Genomic DNA, 25584 nt, shown 5'->3' on the forward strand with positions numbered 1-25584 from the left:
TATAAAATTGTTATCAAATGTGCAGCATAAGCTTGCACGGAAATGTCGATATTCAAGCTACAAGTTACTTTTAAATAATGAAATGCAAGCTCAAAATGATTTCAGAATTTTGGTCAAATATCAGTGACAGCTATTTCTATATGAATATTGTTTTTACCAATTTATATATATTTTGTAACAAATAGACGAAACTGTACAAGTCGTCTCGAAAACTATTTTATTGCAATAGCATGATTTCATTCAAGGTACAAAGAAACAAAGAAATATCGAAAATGATTGAAATGATAATATTTTAAAACGAAATTTCATTCTTCGCCCATGAATTTGACTTTTTTTTTGGTCAATATAAAAAAATATAGCAATATAGTAACATAGGTATATTTTCGAAACATGCATATGAAATTTCAAATCGATCTGAATAGTAGTTCTGGAGATGATTGTTTTTCATTGGTTATTTAAACTGAGAAGTCACGAAGAGTCACACCGTAATTTTAATCGGCTGCAGTAGATGTTTACACGTATAATTATCCAGTCTGTCGGGTTTATTTTGCAGTTGCTTCACTTTTAATGCAAAATTTGACACAATCGTATTTATACATATCCCTTTTCCCTACAATGTTTGGAATAAACAAAGAACATGAATAAGCATCACATTTTAAAAATTATGCAATGTGAAAGAGTGGCTGTTATATTATATATGTGTACATATGTTATTACGTGCTCCATTTTAGATGAATTCTGTCATACGTATACACACATTTGTATGTGCTTCATCTTATTGTTAGATGAATTCCTTGCAGCAAAGAATACATATTTCTGTCGAGTTGATAGAAAAACTTTTGGACGAACAAAGGTGAAATAGCGTGCACATTCACAATTATACTCCTGGGAATTTTAGTACCTCTCTTTGTCGTATTTTCGTATAGTAAACCAATTTCTTCTACACCAAAGAAATTTCTAAAAACAGTTGTTCATACGTACGAGACCATCTCTGGCATTTGTGACGCTTACCATAAGTCAGGTACACAAAAACCTGAGATCACGCAACAAATCATACCAGCTTACTTATTTCAAAATGGTGAACGAAACAATGAAAAGGATGAAGTAGTATTCGAGTCTGCAATAATTGAAATAACACTAAATATATTCTGGTACTCGTTGAATAAGATCTACATTTCTTTTTATTTAATTGTACTACTTAGTGAATGAAATTGAAATACATATGTAGAATCATATATCATAAATTATAATGTTATAAATGGTATGAGTCGAATATAAGAAACTATTCGTTAAACATGAAATTACATTTTTCAATGGGCTAAAACCTACATATACAAGACAGTAAATCAGTAATATTTAAATATTATGTATTGGCAATACACTAACGCATGTATATATTCATTATTATTATCTATGGCTATAACAATATACTTCTGAAATCTTAATGATTATCTTCACCACTTTTTATAATAATGAAAGAACATACTTCTACTCCTTATTATGTTACAAACGATACCATTTGCCATGTTTTAAAAATACTATTTAGCAGTGATGCACGAAATTATCAACTTATAGGAAACAATCACTATAGGCATGCCACAAAAAACATAAAAATTCACTTGTAGTAAACTTGCTAAATACGAATAACCATAGCCACGTACTAAAACAGCATAATCCACTCGACATCCTTAAAAAAGTCATCAACGAAATCTGAGACTCTTAATGTATACTAATGTCCTAGATGTATGCCACACTATTCTACCAAAAAAGAAAGTTTAGTCAATGTTGGTATACAAGAGAATTTTGTTACTCCATTATAGGTACTCATAATATTCAATACAGTATTAAGTAGTAAATCTAATAGTAAAGAGTAATGAACAATGAATTAATGTAAATTTGAACAAAACTGTTTACTTTTTAAGGTATTCTTTGGAGGATAGAAGGCTAATATCCGATATGATTCTTTTGTGAACTATCTAAGAGAAGATTTAAGTATTTATTTTTCTTTAAAACTAGGTTATCGTTTCTAGATTCAAACATGTTAATGTTAAAATCAGATCGTGTGGTTTAAGAGATATATGTACACTTATTGCAAGAGACAACAGAAATCTCTTATCGACACTGTTATAGCAATGGAATCAAGCACGAATGTTGCTCAAAGTGACTCTGTAATATTTTTTTCCTTTTGCATGTGTGCAAATGATTAATCCATAGAAAATAAATCAATAAATAAACAACGGCAGTGAACAATTTTATTCACAGCTGGAGTTTAGATATTTTCCGTATTCAAAACCGTCAGGAAAAAACGCGTGACATTTCAAAAGCCTTTATAATACAAAAATTCGTCAAAATTGATTCTTTTCCAAAATCTACCCGCTGAAATAGATTCGTATGATATTTTTATCGCTGGAAAAATACAGCGACAATTCAAATATTACGTTTATTGGAAAACGGTAGTTTCATTTCCGTAAAACGAAACAATGATTAATATACGAACCGAAATTTTTTTGTCAAAATTATTATGTAAGCAATGGAAATGTGGCGCAACTGAGATTCCATACAATATATGTATAAATATTGGTTTGATAAATTGGGTCATTTCTCATGAATTCGATTTCAAACTGCAAATGAAAATTTTGTTAACTTTTTCCAATTCACTCTTTCGAAAAGTCAGAGTTTTAATTAAAAGAACTCAATTATTTTGGTATGCTGAAAAAATTAAAAAATATGAGACAGAACATTAAGAAACTTATATATTGGATAAAAAAAAAGTGGCAGAAAGTAATTTGTACGTTTTTAACCTTTTTTCTCTTTCTCTTAATTCTACCTTATCCTTCTATCTTAATCCTACTTTTTCACTCGTAAATATAAATTCCTTAATCTCCAGAAAACGTTACGATGTGTACACGACACAAAACACCAACTTAACAAATTTGTTCTAGACTTACCGATGAATTTAGTCTGGAATAGATTAGTCCAATTTACAAAAACCAACTCTTGACCCCACCCTGAGGGAATCTTCGTCATGGCGTATCCGTTCGAGCGAGATCAGAGCCTGATACAATTTTGTAACATTGGACAAGAAGTGCAAGAAGCCTAATGTAACTTTCTACCATCAGGATCGCACGAGAGATTCTGAGACAAGTTTGTACCATCACGATTACAACAAGATCTTCTACAACATGCAAAATACAGTTCAAGTTATATTTTAAACTGGTCCATCTTCATTCACAATTTATTGTTTCAAAACATCTCCAACGCCATTGGTTTATCATTGAAGACTTAGCCTTTGGGTACGAATAAGAGTCTCAGTTATGTGCACACGGTGCAATTTTTATTGTAATCCATGTGACGACTGTACAAAGTCTTAATTGAATAAAGGAATCATAATTTTCATTAATGGATGAAATAAGCTATGTTGTAAAACAGCTACTGTTAAGGTGAACTTTCCCCATTCGTCGTAGCATGACCTTCCAATTATTTTTACTATAATATAAAAATTTTCAGGGGAAAAAATACTCGAAACATAAACAATAAGGGAAATGATTCCATTTCTTGAATCCTGGGTAAAAATTGTTACTTGAAAACGGGAATTACCGAGATATTTTTAGATAATTGTAGAACAATCGATTCGAAACACTATTCATACGAATGGTGGACAATCCATGTCACAACCTTACGTGAAGGCAATCCATTTACATGTGTACAAACACTTTTACCGAAACAAATTTCTAATAGCTTCGATATAATTTTATAAAATTACCTTTACCGAATATAGTCACAAAGACACAATTTATCTAATCTAAGTGTAACACTATATTGTTCTTCATCCGTTTTATTTACTAACGTGGTAAACAAATAACTTTACATATTCGTACAATAATTTTAACAACACAGAATATTACCACCACGACAGGAATTCCCACAGAGCTACCATTTGAATAGTACTGGACACAATACCATAAAAATTAGTTACAGCCACGTTTGGTAAAGTCAAGGTACACATTTCAGACGAGTTTTAATTTTGCATTACTTCGTGAGAACGTGACTGCAGCAAGCACACTGTTTGTTACTAGAAATAGGGGACAGAGATACATAATAAAAGCGCAAATAGAGGCGAGAGCCGGAATAAAAAACGTTCGATCCTAAACGCAGGATGTACCGGAAATTGTGACTGTTTCACTGGTGCCGGGGCCCTTTTTCCACAACACAATGAACACATCTACTCTAGTTCGCGTAAAAATACGATAAATTAAATTCAGTACCGTTCCGACTGCAAACGAACTCTGTGACCAAAATTCGAAGCATTGCAATTATTCGACAAACGTTGCATTCAGAGACCAAAATTTCTTCTCTGATTACAAAATTTTATGCCACAAGTGCGTTTCGAGACTGTTAGAATAGTGTTGAAACAATGTTTGCACGTAACGAAAAGTTTCGTATCTATTGTGTAAAGTATAGAACGATCGTGCAACGTCTATAATATATTTGATGTAAAAACTGCAAATAAATGTTCTTCGTGATGTGAATAAAAGTAGGGGAAAGGTGACAATTTTCCTACGATGAAATTATACTTGTTTTAAAACTACATTAAGACACATTCAGGCACACCTAATTTCAAATGACTACTAGTGCCTACATACATACTAGGTTGTTTAATAAGTTTTGTCGTTTTTTCCATTGTAAAGAAATACTACGACACTTCAACTGTAAATATACGAATCAGTCGACAAATCTACATGAAACTTCGCACATGTTCATCAAACAGTAGTACCATCTTTAGGGAAAAAAAACGACGAACCTAATAGCTCCATTTCTTATAGAACGACAAAACTCATTGAGCAACCTATTACATAATGAAAATAAACGATTAACTTTTTTTTACTTCGAACTAAAATTTGTCCTTCTCGAAACACTTTTACCAAGTATTATTACCTTTGATTCATCTCCTAATTATCACATTTGATCCGATATTTCTTCAAGAATGAATAACACAAAGTATCAAGTATTCTTGGTTTAATGTAGTAATTAAACGAGTTAAATGTTCAATGTTGTCATATTTATGAATGGAACATGTAAGAAATTTATGAATGTGACATACATCCCTTTTATTTACGTGATACGTTAGCAGATATGAACGTCACCTCCATTCATTGGTGGTGGTATAACCTTTTTTTATTTTAATGCTAATATTATCTTGTTTTATTACATTGTCCCATTCAGTCCAACCAATTTATGAATGGAACGAAATGCACTTCTTTAAAAAGTAAAAAACATGGACAGTAAATATAGAGAGACATTTATTTCTACCATGAATTGTTATAATGGGATAATTGACCTTGCTGATGGTATAAATTAAAACTAAAACGATCGTCTAATTCTCTTGTTACTTTATTCTAAACATAAATGTCCCATATATGTCATCTCCCTCCTAATAATTATTTATATAAATAATATTTATATATATACATAAATATTATTTATATAATAAAGAATTTGCGTTTCAGTAAAACTTTCTTACAATCAAAATCGAACAAAAATTGATGTGGGATTTTTACTATTAATTTTTCTTACATTCTTGAACTTTTACATTTCAATTTTTTAATAGCATATAAATCTGTTCGTTGATAACTTAAATGATTAAATATCTGACTCTTCTCGCGCTACTCCCTTTTCTTTTTATATTTTTTATATATTCACGATGATCAATTTTATCACAGAAGGATTAAATTGGGACAAAAACGTTTGAATATAATATTACTATTTAAAATATGTTTGTGTCTAATATTACCTCACTGCTGTTAAAAGTAGATAATAATAGTGATAATTACACAAGTAAAGTATCGAAATCATTAATGAATTGAAAATAAATGACTGAAATGTCAATGGAATCTATGACGACATCCTACGAACGGAATTCCAACGCCAAAGGGTTACATGACTAACTACAATGATCAACTACACGATTGGTTCTCGATTCTCACTAGCTGTCGATTAATATCGGATTTCAATATACAGGGTGAACTACCCAACTCTATCATCTTAATTATCTCCGTTCTTAATGAATTGACTAAAATTTTTTTGACGTTCGATGACCTAATTTAAAAAGAAGCCTTATCATTCTTTTTCGCATGTAATTATACGATATAAACGGTTAAGATATATAGCTTTTTAACGAGCATATGGGATCGAACACCAGGATTACGATTTCATGGTTATATCGAATCAAGCTTAGGAGAAAACGTAACACGATTTTTTCCGTTATAATTTATGTAGAATTTGATAGTATAAAAGAAAGAATTTTTCATGTTTTGTTAATATTAACAATAATTATGAATATACTCTTTTTAAAAATGTGTGCATTATGGAAAGTAAAAAATCTCCCCTACTTTAAGCTGAAAATATTTCCACCTAGATTTGAATATTTTGATCTTCGTTATTAGAGTACGTAATTTAATTAATAATTATTGCCAATTCTTATACATTAGCTTCCTATCTGACGTCTATGGCCTGATTTTATCTAACTATTATACATACACAAATATACATACAAGTTAGGAACATTTTAATGAGAGTATATTACGAAGATTTTGTTCATTTATAATTAAATATGTACACATGCGACGAAAATATGATAACCTTCCATGTTGAGTAAAATTCACTTCGAAGCTCCTCCATAATTAGATGTTGCCTGTGCAGCCAGCTTTGTAAACCGTACAACGCGCGACGCATGCTGCGTACCACGTATCGAATTTAATAGCGGATCGCTGATAAACGAACGTAGCTAGGGGGCAACTCATTATTTCCTCTTCATCAGTTCCCGTCAGGCGATACGAGCACGCATATATCGACCGCCGTTAATGAATCAAAATTTTCAATATTATCGGCAGTGCTTATAAGCCTGTGCGCGCGCGAACCGGCTTATAATTTAGTCTTTTCGTTATTGTTAGGCAACGATTTATTCGGGCGATCGCCAACACGGTGGAAAATGCATTGTGCAAAGGGCTGCTGTGATTGACACACGTTGTCCACGGTTCGTGATCGCAGATCGTTAACCGGGAACAACTGCGTATATTAATTAATTTTGACGATCGATCAAGTTAACGCTTTTTCATTTCATGCCGTCACCCTTGTTATCGTTTTTTTTTTTTTTACAACAAAAGTACGATACAAGATCGTTGGAGAAACTGTAGAGATATACACGTTGATTTAATATTTTTAAGGTCATTTGATAATCATTATAACACATGGACGAAGTTCGATTTGTACGGATCGCGAGAAATTATTGAGAACGATAGGAATGAGATATTGCATACCAATTTCGAAGTTTGTGCTCAATGTTGTTTGTTTGTATTATTACGTATGGATGATACACTATTTCGATACAGATCGAACGAAAAAAGAATTGAAAAGAAGGACGAGATGTTGCATACTGATTTAGAATGTTGGGCTCGAAGTCATTTTAAACTTATATTGCTGTGTGTACGTTGTAAATAAATACTAATGTTACAATATGCAAAGTAAATATACATATGTATTATTTTATATACATGTATAGTACATTTTAGTAACCGACGACAATTTTCGAAACTTTGGAACTGAAATTGAACTTGAAATTTTCCTCGCCTCGCTAAACTAATTTCCAGCATTTCTTCGTAGTGTAGAAACTGTAGAAAATATTCGTCCTACTTCTCATCTTACTCCCTAAATTTGTACATTACTCGAACACTGAATAAAATGTTTCAAAGATCTACTTTATAAACATAAGAATACAACTTCTAACTCACAAACGTAATAATATAATTCAATTTTAATTTACGCTTTGTAAAACTAAAAAATGGAACAACAAAGGAGACATTTGCAGTTATAAACCATTATTCCCAGTAATGTAAACAGAAAACAGTGGACAAAGAAAAATTTCTTCGTTTATCTGGGGTTGCGGATCGCGAGGATACACATCTCGGTTCTGAAACGAACCAAGCAGTGTATCTTCTCTTCGAAAAGTATGTCCAGCTGCTCGTAAAGCTCGAGGGATGCTGTACACGTAACTTGATAGAATTGGCAGCCCACACTGCGATAAGGTAGGAGAAAACGTGATTAAAGTAATCGTGTCGAGTGAAAATTTGACTCGGATGAAAAAATTCTGTCAGACACACCTGTTAGATTTAACGACTTTGAAAAATGATTCGCGTCTTCTGCACCTCTATCTCAAAGTAACTTTCATCATTGGTTCTCAGAGTCATTGTAGCTCATCTCCAGAAGAAAGTTGTAAGAACTGTTAGTGAGGCAGAACTATTGCCTTTGATAACACGTGCAGGCAGTCAGAGGTGAAATGAAAGTTCATTTTTCAAAAAGAAACTCGAGTCAGAAGCTGGAATTATCATTGATACCTGCATTGTTGCAGCTTCTTTTCGAGAAAAGGAATTAACAGTTTACAGTGCAATAAAAGATTGTCTTTGGAATCATATAGTACTTACAATTAGTTAGAAATCAGTTAACAGTTCGCAATCATTTAGTGCCATGGGAATAATAACTTTTTTTGTTAATCAATTGTCAGTGAGAAAGCATCAAACAGTCAGACTTATGTTAAATCAGTTTAGAGGCAATTAAGCTCCCTAGTTAGTGTGACCGGTTTTGGAAACACTTAGGCTCAAGATAATCACCAACTGGAACTAATTAAATAGGCAATATTCAATAGTAGTCATTACTTTAGAGGATATATTACTTGCAGTAATTAGGCCAGCTGTTAAAATCCTAGCTATAATGTTACAATAGTTACTCCTAGCTGGTCTCTTGTTACTTGTTGAGGAAAACATAGTTGAATTAACTCCCTTCTCGAATTATTTGGGTGTGCCTATAACAGTTAGGTGATAACCCTTTGGTGTAATATTCAAGAGTTTAGATAATCCTGCATACAATTTGTGCAATAATAAACTACTGCATTATGCAGCCCTGAATTTCGCGCTCAGACTACAAGTGAGTAATCTAGTATAAACTGAAACAAACAACGGAGTCGAAATCCATTTTCGGAGTTTTATCATCTGAATGTTTTAAAAATGAAGTCGAGCATAAATTGATTGGTGCAAATTCTAAGAAAATATATCCAATACTCTAATTTTTATTTAAACCATTTTAGTAATACTTCAAAAATTTGGTGGTAGATATCTTCTAAATTATTAAAATATTCGTTCACTAGCTTCGTATTGGATGAAATTATTTAGCACCGACTATAGGTACATAAGTAATTATTTTACAATTGTAAAAGTTTTGAATAGATAAATTGCTAAATCTGAAAGAAAACGTAATTTTAGCATTATGATTTATAACAGTCTCGTTACTGTCCGGTCGTAGCTTTTTGTAAAATAATCATTTAAAAAAAAATGGCTGGATTTGAAGATAACGGTACCATTTTCTAAATAATATTTCTCTATTTATTTAACAAATGATGGAATGAGAAGAACCATGATCGAACGATGAAAGACATATAAGAATGAACTGTCAAAATTTGAAATCAATAAGTCAATTGCATTCTGAAAATTCTTGACAACCTGTTCGAAAAAAGTGATTTCTATATAAACGTGTTTAAATCTGCTAGACGGTGCGCATGACCAATATTGAAATAAATTTCCCAGAAATCGATAATCGATGACTATTCACTACTGGGACAGTCTATGTGTAATCGAACACATTTTGAAGTAACATTTCGGATTCAGCTGAAACTTAAATATATTATAATCCTATTAATAAGGTTAATTACCCTGACATGAAATATGTACTTACTATGAAGCATTACAATATTTAAGAATTCTGACTTTACAATCTATTGGCGACGAATATAATCGATTACATCTATCATTTGTTTCAAGTGGTGAGAATATATACAAATTTCAGAGAAGCACGTATTTGTGAAAGAATACTGAAGTGTTCTTGCAAGACAAGAATGACCAAATATTTGAAATAAGATTATACATTATAATATATATACCTGCATCAGCTTTATTTTGGCTCGATTGTTGTTTCAAATATGGTCCAGTTTATACAAGAATCGTTGAATTGTGAATTCCTATCTTATTAACCTAGTATCTACGAAAACTCGAGCAACAATGATTTACCTAAAATGGAATACTTCGAGGAACTAAGTATGAAATATTTCTTATTGGAATGTTTCATATACCATGTATATCTAATTTCACTGTAATTATGGAAAATGTATTTTACGTTTCTTCATCGTCTAATATATAATTTAGAAAGAAATGGAAAAAATAAAATACGTCTAAAGTATTACAAGCAGTTAGAAGGAAGTATGAATATTTCAGTGAAAATTGTAACCTTCGCACCTAATAAAAAAGAATTATTATCAGTTACAGAATTAACTTTGTTAGAATTAAATCTTACCTGTAATCTTACCTATTATAAGATAGTGACGATGAAAAAAGAAACGAAAAGGTAATAATTTGTAAAATATCAACAATTTTCAAAATGCTAAAAATATGTTTAAATATAACTAAAGAGTACACATCCACATTTCAGCAGAATTTGAAACGTTGCTCCAAAAAGTATCCAATTTTACGCGGAACGACCCTATTGAAGAACACGCTATATTTTTGAGTAATTGAACTTTTCAAAAATATGAAAAACAAATTTTGTTGTTTGGTCCTCGTTTGCAGACAAAACGAAGAAGGTAAGTGGAGAAAACGTAAAAAAAAGGAATGTTCGAGTGAGAGAAGAGCGAGACACCAGAATATAGAGGAACGAATAGATCCGCTTCTACCCGGGGATTTCGACGCTCGTTAAGCCCAGCCATCGTTCCTTCCGGCCTCTTGCCCCCGACCCCCATTTTCACCGTGCCACTTCAGATTTTCACCTAACCCTTTAAAATTCTGAGTGCATACGTATTACGGACGAAGACGATCTGGCTACCGGGTCCGAAATCCCGAACAGTTCTTTTAGAAGTTATGAAACCGAGACGAAACACGCCGGGAAAAATTGAAGAAAATAAATTGAGAAACAAAGGGTTGCAGGAACACAGCACCGGACGGAAATATCTCGGTGAACGAGAGTTTCGCGCTAAAGTTTCGCCCGAAACGAACAGCGCAGTCGTAAACCAAGGCGGGGGAAAAATAAACACAAACTGAAATTAAGAGATCGACACCTGTCATTATCCAATTATATCTCAATATTCTAATATTATCGCAAAACTTTGGGGATTTCACTTTACCATGAAACTCGGATGCAACAATTTATTAATTTCGAAGCGATTGCTACTCAAAATTAATAATAAAAACATCGTAGGGTATGGAGGACGTATAATTAGTTTCGTATTTTAATTTATATTTTTCATAACTCTGTTCTCTTACTAATATTCTCTGTCTTTTGTACATTATATATTTCCATAATATTGATACGAATCTCAATAAATGTTAACAAAACGGAAAAGTTATGGAAATTTTAAGCGAAACGTGAAACTATGCGATTAAGTATATTAGTGTATCTACTTTTTTATATTTATGACCCATGAGATTTTATACACCCACACGCATACATACATATGACCATAAGAATCTATTATGAATAATCACATGCCTTTTTCACGTGTGTATTGTGTTTAATATTTCTCTATACTTTTTACAAATACATTTTATTTTAGATTGTTCATTACTATAGTATTTACTATATATCGAAGGGAACCAAACTGTTTTAATTTATTGTCAAAAAGAGAGGTAAATTCGGTACAACGGGTTAAAAATATAAAAAATACCGATGTCGGTGGGAGAAGCGACCTTGAACGGCTAACAAAGTTTGAGCCAACAATAGCCATAATTCGGAAAACGAACCCGACATCCTACCTTCGTATAACGTTTGTTCTTTTATTCTGTGATACAGTTCGATGCTTTAAAGTATTGTGTAAACACATAGAAATGAGAGTAATTAAAAGATTGAAGTTTGCAGAACCCTCGGAACATGTAACTGGGCCAATGTAACACTGGAACTGCAATTAAAGTAGCATTTTGAGTATTCTATTTACTTCCATCCCAGTTTCTTAACTAGAAGCCAGGAGAAACGTGTAAATAAGTAACAATGCACATTGGCTGTTTGCAGAAAGTTTGACAAATATTCGTTTAGAGGAACAAAAGGCTCGTTGCGGTCGAGGAACGCAAAAAGTAGGTCGTGAATCAACGGCATAGTAAGTCTATATTTAGGTAAACGAGCTTGTTACATGCGATGCACCGTGCAAATCGATAAATAAACCCGCGGCACGCATCCCTCCACGCAATTTTTTGCACTTGTATCATTTGCATAATGGAAATTTAATCTTAATTTAATGCAGGCTGCTCGGTAACGTCGATGATCCAACGAATATCTTTCAGTCCCCCTGTGTACCTTCTCTTCAATATTTAGACAAATCCTACGATCCGCTTTATAAACCACGATGAGTAAATAAACTGAAGCGCAGAGTACCTACAAAAATTTTTTAATTAAAACAGTACACTCCGGAATTTTAGAAGTTTTGTTTTCATTTAATGAGAAACGATGCTCTTGCATTCGGTGAAAAAAATTAACTCCTTTTTATACCTAAAAACCAAATTTCTTTTACTTCTATTTAATTTCTGTAAGAGAAACCTGGTACAAATAGCCGAAATTTTTTACAAACTTTCATCATTATTAACGAATTCTTTTCAAAGAAATTACAATAGCAAGAATTTCATAAAGTGCATATTTGCTCGACGTAATCGTTTACATAACTGATATGTATATGTATATAATTTATTTTAAAAAAGTAATTCTTAATCTTGTAAGTTGACAAATTATTTTTTTCTAATTTTTCATCTTGAAGATTTGTAACTCACATCTCACGCAACGTCAATAAAAAATGTTAAATTATTCCGAAGTATTCTTTTCTTCTGAAATATCTATAAGAATTTACCAATTTTCCAATCAAATTAACACAATCGTTAATTAAATAATTGCATGTACTCGCCGTTAAAACTCTCAATTACAAGGATCATTTTAGTGTAATGAATTTACAAATTGTCGAGAGTAAAAATTTATAAAATACAAAAAACTTTTCAACTTTGTTTTTCTTATTTCAAAGTATCGTATATCGAAATGTTTAGTATCATTGCTCGTCAATAGATTTAATCGAAAACAGAAAAACAGACGAACATGTTTAAAAAAAAGAAGCAATAATTGTTGAAACAACCGTCCTAATAATCACAATTAAATAATTCTTTACTAAATTTCGGTTATAGAGTTATCCAGTATAATGCACAAGTGTACGATAGTAACAATAATAATCGTTATTAAATTGTGAGTACAATTTGAAGTTATACGCGATTCTTAACCAGTGCTGTAAATTAAACGAATATGTAAATGGAAACGAAACATACAATCCATAAGTCTCATACATAATTCAATGTCCGCCATTCGAGAAAACATTCACCATAATACTAATCAATGGACGTAAAAAGAGCTCGTTAATTGCGCAACAAGAAAGTGAGATATCGAGAAAAATGAGAGAACAGAGGTGTTATAATTAGAAATGAATTCACCGTTGGAGAACCTTTACAACCATCTCGATTCACCCTTCTCTGCCCCCCACCCCCATCCCCCACCCGCACAACGATCCCTCCCACCCTTCAGCATTTGCCCGATCGTTTAAGCGGTGCCGCTAACTTTAATTGAATTTAAATTGAATTTAAAATGTTAATACAGAAAAGAAGTTCGGTTACTGCATCCGCGTTTTATCATATTCGTGATATTCTTTTTTCCACCCCCCGTCCCCCCTCTCTGCCCCCGTTCGTTCATAAACTCTCACGACTGCAACGTTTCCATATTTGCCCGTTCCTCGTCTACCTTTCCCCGAGTCTGCGACTCGTTCTCCCCCATTTTATTTTTTTCCGCAGGGCGCATCCCCGCGCGGTGATTCCTTTGAGCGACTCTGCCGAGTAAGTTAATTAGCGGGAAATTAAAATCGTGCTAAACACTCGTCAGACGTGACCGACTTTCGTTCATTAAATTCTACGCATCAACGAATATAAAACGAAAACGGCGATTTCGGCGTTTTCGAGCGCATCTGGTGCCTGTCGCGCGAAATTCAATTGCGAGCCACCGTAGGACCGAACTCTGAGCCCTCGACGGGCTTATTGTTTTTTTTTTCTAAGAAAAGGTAATTGTATTTACGAGAAGCCAGAAATGGTAGTTCCTTTCGAACGAGAGAGACAACGACCGACCGATCGAAGAGAGGGCGATTCTTCGGGTAAAAATATATAACGAAACTGTAGTATAGAATTTCTTCGAGGGAAAAATTTGTAGCTTACGAATCGCATATACTGTAGCGCGATCGAAATGGGAGAACAAACAATGCAACACCACGGTCAATGTTTACAAATATCGATACAAGTGAAACTAACGAATAAAAAGACGTGCGACCAAGTTATACCGAGTTGTTCGTATATCGAACAACTTTGAAAAATTTGATTATTTTCTATAATACTTACACGATACTTCAAAATTCAGTGAAGACGATCCAATGAATACACGTTATTGTTGGTAAATATTAACATTTTATTTTCGATGGGTTATTTAATTTTTAACCACCGGTGTTACGTATTACCTATAAGGTCTTGAAAAGGGAGATGAAACAGGGACAAAATTTAATGCCAAAAAAGAAATGTATGTATATTTACGATATATTTTGCAATTTACTAAACGAGAAGTAAAATCTGCTTTTAGAATCAATTGTCAGTTATCAGAACCATAGTCGTAGGTGCAAAATCTTTGGAAAGACTTTGGAAAGACTTACAATTAGTATATTTCAAAAATTTCAGTGGCAACTACATTTTTTTGTTGCATACACATATTTGTCAACTTAAATCACTTTAACGATATGGTGGCCAAAATCATTGAAAACACCTATATAAATGATAGAAATCTGTTTGTAACAATAATATTACAGATTTATAAATTTAACGATCAAAATCCTTCTACGCTTAAAATTGTAATATTGGAATTGTGCGATCATTTTCGAAAAAAATGACAACTATTGAATACTGTTTCGCATATATATAACGATTTTATTTCATTGTTACACCACTCGTTTCGTACACTGTATCGCTCAAGAATCTTTTGTTCTATTTACATGATTTAATATTAACTCGTTTCACTGTATTCAACATGGATGAGTAAAACGAAGTAATCTGAACGTTCTATCAGTTCGTTCTCTATGTAATTGAATATCTATGCAAATTTTTGTGGCTTCGATAGCTTTGTACGCGATCAAACACTTAACTGATTGTGAGACAATGACAATTGCGAGACAACAAAGTGAAACTATTTAACCAATTCGATTGAAATAACGAGCTACAGGCTCGTATTTCACGAATTGTCCAAAGTGAAGAGCAATGTAACGTGTTTTATCCTATGATACAGCAAAGCAATGATCTATAATATGCACCTTTTGTATGTAAATATACATTGAGGAATAAACAATTGCGAAATACCTGCTGCTTGGAATTAGTTAGGATAGTTTATCGTATTATGCTTTTGTGCGACTGTTTATTTACGGTAATTCCATTCTGTACGAATATTGCAATAAAGTAGTAAAATTATTAGTAAACAGACTTTGAAGATGCCACCATTTTTTTTCCAAGTTTGTCGATTTTAGTCTTTCAAGTTTCCAAAGTATGAGATGGAACTTCGATCATAAATTACTTCAATCATCCACATTCTAGAAGGTATCGAGCCACTCGCGTATCGCAACGAAAAGCCTCGTGAAAATCGGGAAATAAATGAAAACGGACGAAAGATCGTGATTTCACTCCCGCTGCTTCAGAATTTTCATTTTCGCTGAAGGCTACACGTTGGGTATAACGAAAACAGGAGTTAAAAACGGAGAGAATAGAAATGATGCAATGCAAACGAAACACGAAAAACAGAGCGATTATTTTACAAACCATCAACGTTTTTGTTCTTAATAGTTTTAAGTCAAGTCTGAATGCAAAAGAAATATGTACAAGTTCTGTTGATAAAATTTTACAATGTTCTTTCTCTATTTTTTTAAATGCAACTTCTCTTGAGGTTTCTTTTGCACAGAATGATAGAGCGATAAGAGCTGAATATTTTTCATAGGAAAAGTTTTGCTCTATTTTGCTCTATTACGAAGTTGTATTTGAAAACTCGAAGAGAAAATGGTACTGATTTCGGATGATCGAAGAGCTTGTAACGACTTCCATTTTCTTTGTAACTTTGTAATCGTGCGAGAGACCAAAATTTTCTTACGAAGAATGTTCACATCTTGGTATTCTATCGTTTGATTGTGAAAAAGTTCTCCAGAAAAATTGTATCAAAAAAAAGGAAGAAACAATGAATTTTCAAGTCTTGGTTTTATCCCTTCGGGAACATTTTTGGACAGTCGTCCAATGTATAAGCTTCTCAATAGCCTATGCCTTATGCCTTATTTCAGGCATGAAGGATTCCCATAGGCAATCTTTATGCCTTAGTTCAGGCATAACAAATTTCTATAGACAATCTTTATGCCTTATTTTAGCCATAAAGAATTTCTATAGGCATTCTTTCCGCTTATAGAAATGTTAAATCAAACTTTCGAACGTTGCTATTGTGTGTTCAGTTCCTGTTATTAGAGAGTAATAAGAGAGGGGTAAGCGTTGGCGGGAAAGAGCCAATTAATGGGCTACTTTGATTCACCTTGATACACAAATTGTGGAAATTCGTTCTCGGCGAGCAAGCGTTTCCCCTTCCAACGAATAACGACACCGAAGAAAAGTCTCGTGGAAGAGGACTTCTGGCATGCGTCCCGGAGCGGCGAGTCCAATAACGATGAACCCAAAGGCCTGCGAATCTTCTTTGTCGAGTATCAAAAGGAAGAGCTCCATGGACGGGTTTCAAGTCGAATTGCTCGCGGCAAGAGACGCCACGATCTCAGAGGTCGATGGAACGATTCGAGTGCGAACGGTATCGAAAATCCAGGAGGCCTGGCGGGTCTGCTGGATCAAACAAAGAGCCTGTCCGCCCGTTCCGGTAACCAACTTAACCGGAAACTTCGAATCAAAGCAAACACACCGAAAGTGCCCGCAGGGGTCAACTCGGCGATTCATCGTGAAACTCGATTTACTACCACCACCGCCGCCACTGCCAACGCCGCCACCACCACCGCCGCCGCCGCCGCCGCCGCCGCCGCCACTGCCGCCATCGCACCACCAGCGGCATCATCCCCCGATGTACTTTGCTGCACGTACCAGAGCACGCCCCATTGTCATGTTGCAACAGTGCGCACCGTCTGTTTGCGTGTAATTGGGGAGCTTGGCCGCGAGCGTGCGCGCGCTCGCTCGCTCGCTCGCGATTTACGATAATAATGCGAGTTTCCTGGCTGATCGAGTTACTCAAATTGTCTTAGGGGAGATGCTGTTTCTGGAGGAGCGGTTTTCGCTCAGTTCGTTCTCCGATTACCGTATCAAGCCTTTAAAAGGTAGGCACGAGTGTTCTCTTTAGGTTTGACGATATGCAAGGAACTGTTCATTTTAGTTGCAAATCTCCTTGTTCAGAGAAGCAACGTTCTTTGTGCAATTCTGATAGCAAAGAATGTAAATTTAAGTTACGGTATTTATTTTTCTAATTTTTTATTCAACCACAGTGTTGTATTTCGTAAGATTTATGCCTGTTTTGTAACAACTTGCCCCAAGAGAAATCCTATCTTAAATCGAAATGACATTCAAGACAATGAAACCAGTGTCAAGGTTCGAACGAAGAGAAGTTTGAACATTTCGTTCGTAATTAATGTTTAATGAAGAATTAATGAAATTGTAACACTTGAAATTTTTAGACAAACGAGTTTCCTTAGAGATGGTCGTGCAACAACGAAAACTACGATTTGCATTCATATACTCGAAAGAGACCCATCCTGTTACCTAGGTTCGAGCTTGATTGCGGATATTTAATGCATGCTAACGGAAATACGAACGGAACACGTGTAGAGCGGTCAGTACAACAGGTACGACAATGCGGAACTTGGTTTGTTTATACCGAGGGGGATTAAAATAATGCATCGATGCATCGGTACGCTGCATTGAACCCAATGAAGAGATTTACCTCTCGGACAAATTACATGTGCATTAGTCGCGATTACACAAGGTGTTCCCAGAATGTTCAGATTATTCGACTAAATCGAATAAGCTCGCAAACATTTTCTAAACTACGGACGTTGAATTTTTTATTGCTGCAGGAAAATGTAAGTTTTTCACATTGGTTGGATACAGAGATGAGCAAACTTTTTTTATTCAAATTAACGATGTTTACTCGATTGGCCAGTTAACACTTTATTTGTACTTTGTGGAATATTTCATTCTGTGATTCAAATTCCAATTTTTATTCAACTGTAGGCTACTTCGCTCTACAGGCTGCTTCATATTTCCGGGTTATACGTCACGCCAGCTTGTTCCACGTGCTTGAGTCGAGAGAGCGGAGTGAGAGTAACTGAACGCCTACGATCGGGATAACCACTCAACGGTAGCCTTGAGCAGCCAATTGATTGAGTTTCGACTTAGTCTCTTACCACACGAACGCTCTCAGGTCTATTACCACAATTAGCCGGCACTATCGTAACTCGGGTTAATGATCCTTGAGCCGGGAAGAATCTTAACACTCGAGCCATTAAGTATTCAATTATTATTTCTCCAAAATTGGTGTTTGTATTCCACACGGTGCGATTAAAAATACTTTATTCAACAGGAGAAATACTTTTTTTTTTTTTTCACGAAAGAAAATTTTGTTACGTATATTTAATACACATAGTTATATACATACATACATGTGCGTGTACGTGTATAAGATAGTAATGTTTATTTAAAAATGCGTAACTTTCGAAAAAGAATTTTCTTTCATGAAAAATAGTATTTTTCCCATATGCATTTGCAGTTAAGTGCAATTCGTAATCAATTTTTACATGGAAACTTGTATTTTTAACGAGCAATCCTGACCTTATCGCACACATTTTAAATGGAGAAATAAAGAATAATAACGATTTTTTATTTGTATCGGAAGAACTATATAAAAATTACATTATAAGAACTTGGAAATTTATCAATGCATTCTTTATGGGTCCGATTGTCACTGTTTCAACACTGAACCGACTTTTCTCATGATGGACTATTTAAAAATGCTTCTAAAGAGATCGAGCAAGAACACTCTTTTAGATACGAATCGTTTTTAATATAGAAAAGAAAAAAAACTTGCAAAAAGTACCACTGGATGTCATTGTCACACGTGCCAATCGACTTTAGCCCTAGATCGAAATAGGTTAAATTTTGACACAAAAAAATATTAACTAGTTCCCTTGTTTAACGATAAAATAAATCTCAAACTAAAAGCAAACTATTAACATGGGCAACATGCTGCTGTCGTTTTTATTGTCAATTTTACTTGTCTCTTTCGTTCTGTAACTATGTCTGTAAGATACATCACGCGAGAATATATGAATACGATCAACTTTATTGTTCGAAACATGTAATGTTAATGGATCTACTGCAAGTCGTTTGCATCAAGCTTCTTGAAAGTGATTCTTTTCGATTTACTTAATGTAATGATTTACATGTGATCGAAGAACACACGATATTATAGAAAATGAAATTCTCAAAACTGTCAATAATAATAACAATCGAAATACGAGGACTTTTTCAAGATTACAATGCATTTGTATCACATACAAGAGTGTGTAAGCACTTGAGCCTCGTGACTTGATTCCACAAATGGCTTTCTGTCATTAATTGCTGAAACAACATCGTAACGACCAGAATTTCTCATTTCGTATTGTGCGAACAAATGAATTAAAGTTTACACGCAATGAAACCTATCTTCAACGTGTATAATACACGCATGCCATTGAACAAGTAATTTTCAAGAAAAGTGGAGGGTTCGTGTTTGGACTTGGATTATTGGAAATGAAATTGTAAAAGCACAATTTCTGCCAAACTGCTCGAATGGAACATTTTATTTAAATTTTCTACGCAACAACTCACTCTGTTTATTACAAAGTATACCTCTGGATACTGTACGGAATATGATTTTTCGACAAGATGAAGCTTTATCTGATTTTGCTCGAAAAGCAACAAATTTTCTGAACAAGCATTATAAATGTTCTCGTGTAATCTCATTGGTTCGAGGGACAGTATGCTTAAAGGTACGTAAATATGCGAGAAGTAGTGAAAAATGATGTCACAAAATATAGTCGAACGATAGAGTAGGGGAACAGGCCACAGTGAGTTTAACTGGACCATTAATTGTTATTTTTATCACCGTTGATGGTATGACGTATATAGCATACAGTATCGATAATAATTACCGCGTAAAAATAAAAGCAATACTCTCATCGAGTAACTTTTACAAATATTTGATATCGTACGAACAGTTGCTTATATTTGAATAATTTTAGAAACGCGAATAACACTGCCTTTATCACGATTAACGAAATTCATTTTCACAACTTTGCATCGTATCTATTAAAATCAATGTTCGATAAGCGAAAGTAATTTTACGCGATGTTCCGCCGTAAAACATTTTCATTTGACGGCCCTAGATTATCACAACGTCGACTATGGCGACATAATTGCAACGTAGACATAAAAACGCTACAGCCGACCGCTAATACCGTGAATGGAAATATTCAACGACTGAACTTGTGCTCAACGATAAATACGTGTTTAGCGACGATTAATATTAATTTACGCTGAATTGCGTGTAACATAGAAATATCGGGAACGACAAATTATTCCGGAGAATGTATCATTTCGAACCAACCAAATATTCTGCTAACCGGGAATTATATTCGTCCTCGAAGCGCATCATTTTCGAGTAAGACCGTTGAATGGAAATGCGTTACTAAATCAACGGGTTTTCAATTTGGTAATGTAACTCGGTTATAAAACAAAACGAGATTGAAGCTCGATACTCTTGCCGTAAATGACAAAGAGGGAATCAGAATTACTTTTTAAGAAGAAAAAAAAAGACAGAAAGCAAACAAAAGAAAGTTAAATCGTGACCAGTTAATTCGACTGTCATCCCAAATTTCAGGCACACAGCAATCTAACGTAATTTATAGTACTAATACTAACAGTAATAAAACTTAACGCTTTGGACTTCAACGAATCAATGTTACATATATGTACAGATAGATGTGACTTTATTCACGTACCAACTGAAATCACCACTCAGCATTATTGTTTCGATGTGTTTAAATTTGTGGCTTATTTTCTACAGTCACTGTGCAATTTATATATACCTATTTATAATGACACCTTTGGAAACGACTCTAAACGAAGACTTCATTTTCGTTGCATCGAGTGTGCAAGTTTTTCGATTTTTCCTAATGTTTCAATCAACTTGTATTTAAACTTTCGAAGTATGTATTATCGACAAAGTAAGAAGTTCAATATCAATTATTGCTCCTTTTATAGAATTCATCTCCATCGTAGATACGTGTTTATTACTGTCTTTGTACGTTCTGCGGTGAAATTAACTTATAAAAGTGCAAGCACATCCATCACGTTGCATAAAATCTTTCCAATTTTCATTTTTGTTCTCGATATTACCACTGTTGTGTCAGTAATGTGGATTGAAGTAAACAAAATTTAGAAAATACTACTCTATGGACCCTCTAGAAATACTCTAGACATACTACTAAGCCATTGACATATGCTGATTTCGATTCTATTGGATTGCCAATAAATCATTGCATTTTGTCCCAGTAGATGTCACTACAGCTTTTGGAATCTAACTAACTTCATTTTAAACGATAAATTCTCTGTATATCCTCACAGGTTATAATTTAAGCTTCTTTTTAAAAAGAGTTTTCCGCAATTTCGTTTAAAATTGTTTATTTGGCATTGATTTTAATATGAATAATTTCAAAGAGCATTTTTGTCATATTTTGCTTTGTTATTTCCAAAAAGGAAAAAATGCAATGCAAGCGCATAAAAAGTTATGCGACGTGAATGGTGTCTTACTAAAAATACAACAGTGTCAGAATTTGTTTATAAAATTTCGGTTTAAAGATTTTAACATTAGGAATGTCCCACATTGAAGAAGACCAATCGAAGTTAATGATGACAAAATACAGGCATTGATAAACTGAAATCGACGTTTGACAACACGAGAGATTGCTGAGAAACTCAACATATCAAAATCGAATGTTGACAACAACTTGAATACGTTAATAAGCTCGACATTTGGATACCTCGTTATCTCAAAGAAATTTACCTCGCTAAACGTGTTGACGCGCGCAATTCCTGTTGAAACGTGAACAAAATGATACATTTTTGAAACGTATAATAACAGGGGATGCAAAATGAATCGTTCGCAGCAACGTTGAACGGAAACAATTATGAAGGAAGCATAATGAATTTGCTCGAAGCGCATCAAAAGCGGATAATCGCTCAAAGAAGATTATGCTGTCAGTCTGGTTGTATTTTAAAGAAATTGTTTACTTTGAATTGTTTCCAAGGAATCGAATCATTAACTCGGATGTTTACTGTCGTCGACTGGATAAATTAAACAATCCTATCGAATAGAAGCGTCCAGAATTGATAAAACGCAAAGGTGTTGTATTTCATCAAGATAACGCTAGACCACGCACAAGTTTGATCACTCGTGAAAAACTGATACAGCTTGGACATGATTGGTTATGCGATTACAATTTATTTCATTCCTTACGAAACGCGTTAAACGGCAAAACCGTTGCTGGAACAATCTTTTATCGAAACAGATAAGAATTATTTTCAACGCGGTATTACAAAGTTGCCTGAAAGATTGCAAAATGTAATCGAACAAAATGACAAATGTACTATTGATTAAAGTTTCTGTTTTCATGGAAAACTTGTCGTTCATTCGCAGAAAGAAAAACGCAATTACTTGACTAACTCAACAGTTGAGTTTTAAATTGTACACCTAATAGTTGAGTCTTAATTGTACACTCAATAGTTGAGTCTTAATTGTACACTCAATAGTTGAGTCTTAATTGTACACCTAATAGTTGAGTCTTAATTGTACACTCAATAGTTGAGTCTCAATTGTACACTCAATAGTTGAGTCTTAATTGTACACTCAACAGTTCAGTCTTAATTGTACACCTAATAGTTGAATCTCAATTGTACACTCAATAGTTGAGTCTTAATTGTACACCTAATAGTTGAGTCTTAATTGTACACTCAATAGTTGAGTCTTAATTGTACACTCAATAGTTGAGTCTTAATTGTACACTCAATAGTTGAGTCTCAATTGTACACTCAATAGTTGAGTCTTAATTGTACACTCAACAGTTCAGTCTTAATTGTACACCTAATAGTTGAATCTCAATTGTACACTCAATAGTTGAGTCTTAATTGTACACTCAATAGTTGAGTCTTAATTGTACACTCAACAGTTCAGTCTTAATTGTACACCTAATAGTTGAATCTCAATTGTACACTCAATAGTTGAGTCTTAATTGTACACTCAATAGTTGAGTCTTAATTGTACACTCAACAGTTCAGTCTTAATTGTACACCTAATAGTTGAATCTCAATTGTACACTCAATAGTTGAGTCTTAATTGTACACTCAATAGTTGAGTCTTAATTGTACACACATGGTAGACAGTTTTGCGATAAAATGATAGGTAAAGACGGCTTACAACCTGCTCGAATGTTACGAGAAACAGTTCTACCTAGTCCATATCACCCTCCCTGATCCTAGCTCGCAGTAATTTTACCTTGCGATAAACAACCGAAAAGGGTGACGTTCAACATTCAAGAGAGAACGCAGTTTGATCCCCGTGAAAGAGTGCTCGACAAACCGCAACCGGGGATAAATCGAGTCTCGTTCTGAATAATAACGCCACGGTGCATGGAACGTCACCGACGAGCATAGGCGAGGGGTGAATAAAGCTGGCAGAGAGTAAAGGGTGTGCGAACGGTGGAAAAAGAGAGGAGTGGGTGTGCCTTTGTGCGCGCCGCCTCTGTGGAGTACGCCAAGCGCACGGATAATAATGGATAATAATGCCTAAATGGACGATCATCGATTCGAATCCCGCGAATCGATGATTCGATTGTTTCTGTTATTGCGCGTCCGGCCATCCGCGTCCGGGTCGTGAAGTGGGCCGCTCGTGCGGCACAAATTCAAATTCCAGCCGTGGATCAAACGTGTTTTTGCGAAACAGGGGTATCGAGAGCGTGTAAATATTGTTTGGGGAAGGATTTCGTCGGTAATTCTGGCCGCTCTGTTGTCGAATCGACGGAGAACAAACAGGGGGTAGCTGTTTCGCGCTTGATGCAGTGCTGGGACCTTATCCTGTCACTCAAATGCTTCGACTTTTAATATATGACGGTGTTGGAATATTGACAGGAGTTTTATATACTTTTTTCATTGTTCGAGAACACTCCGTGTGGATACAGTAATTTTAGATTCAGTCAGTTAAGAGACCATTTGGTTCATCTTTCCTGAACGGTACGACCGAGAATGAAAACAACACACTGCTGAACACCACGAACCTATGCTTTGCAGGATGTGAAAAGTTTGTAAACTTTCATAGGTAGTTGAGAAACTATATATAAACAATGTTGTCGACAGGTTGTCCCAATTATCACCGGTCGATTTGAATTTCCCGCTATTTTTAAAACGTCAAACCGATTAACTCGAAACTCGACGTGTGTCATCTAGACAGATGGGAAATTAATCGTGGAAGCGTACACGGTGAAAGAACACGTAGGAAAAAAATATGAAGATCGCTTAAACTGTTTGAGTTTTATTCAAAAAGTAAATCGACCGGTGATGTTTGGGGCATCCTTCACAAGGAAATGTGTCTGCATATATGCCTCCGAAATATAAATATTCTTTGCAGATGTTCTGAATGTTATTCCTGACACAGAGTTACGAAGATAGAACGAGGAGTTCGATCGGAGCACGAAAGAAGGATCGAACCTAATATAAAATATGTACATGTTTTGTCGGCATTGATTATTTAGAGAGTTTTGAGCTTCATCTATTTAATTTTCATGCAATTATTTCACACTGTCTTTCTCTATTCGAATGTCCAAACATAGTAAATATAATTTATGGTGACTTACCTGATTCTTGCCTTTGAGAACGAGAACATTGGTAACACGACCGAAGGGTACACCGAGATGGACGATCTCACAATCTGACACGTCGTTAGGTATATTTCTGATGTGAATGACTCTCGACGGTTTGCCATTATGGCTCTTGTCGAGTTTAACCTGAAACACAAAGAAAATTTCATCGTAAAAGTGATATTTTATTCGATGGTGCAGTGTTGTGTGTTCTCTATGATAGAAATATAGCAAAGTTATCAATTCAACGAGAAAGAGGAACAAAACAAACGAAAAAAAGAAAAGTCAAATGAAAGAGGGCGTCTTTTCTTTCATGTGTTTATTGAATTTGTCCATTGTGTTCAATGAAACAAGGATTTCGAATTTCTTAACACTTAAATGTATTTCGAAGTATTCGCTACAACTCTTCTAACTAAATATATTACATAGTAGATGGTTACTTGTACCGCAATGGAATTTTACACTTAAAATTC

At 34.4% G+C, this 25584-nt stretch overlaps 1 protein-coding gene across 5 annotated transcripts in view; it reads right to left on the reverse strand.

The window, feature by feature from the left end:
• Positions 1-25584, reverse strand: part of Heph (polypyrimidine tract-binding protein 1 heph) — a 739001-nt gene that overhangs the window by 149884 nt on the left and 563533 nt on the right. For all 5 annotated transcript variants that reach the window (XM_076327578.1, XM_076327577.1, XM_076327575.1 and 2 more), the window contains one exon: positions 25109-25258. In XM_076327578.1, the coding sequence (XP_076183693.1) occupies positions 25109-25258 (150 nt within the window). The remainder of the gene's footprint in view (positions 1-25108; positions 25259-25584) is intronic.

This window comes from Ptiloglossa arizonensis, chromosome 2 (assembly GCF_051014685.1).
Source record: "Ptiloglossa arizonensis isolate GNS036 chromosome 2, iyPtiAriz1_principal, whole genome shotgun sequence".
NCBI lineage: Eukaryota > Metazoa > Arthropoda > Insecta > Hymenoptera > Colletidae > Ptiloglossa > Ptiloglossa arizonensis.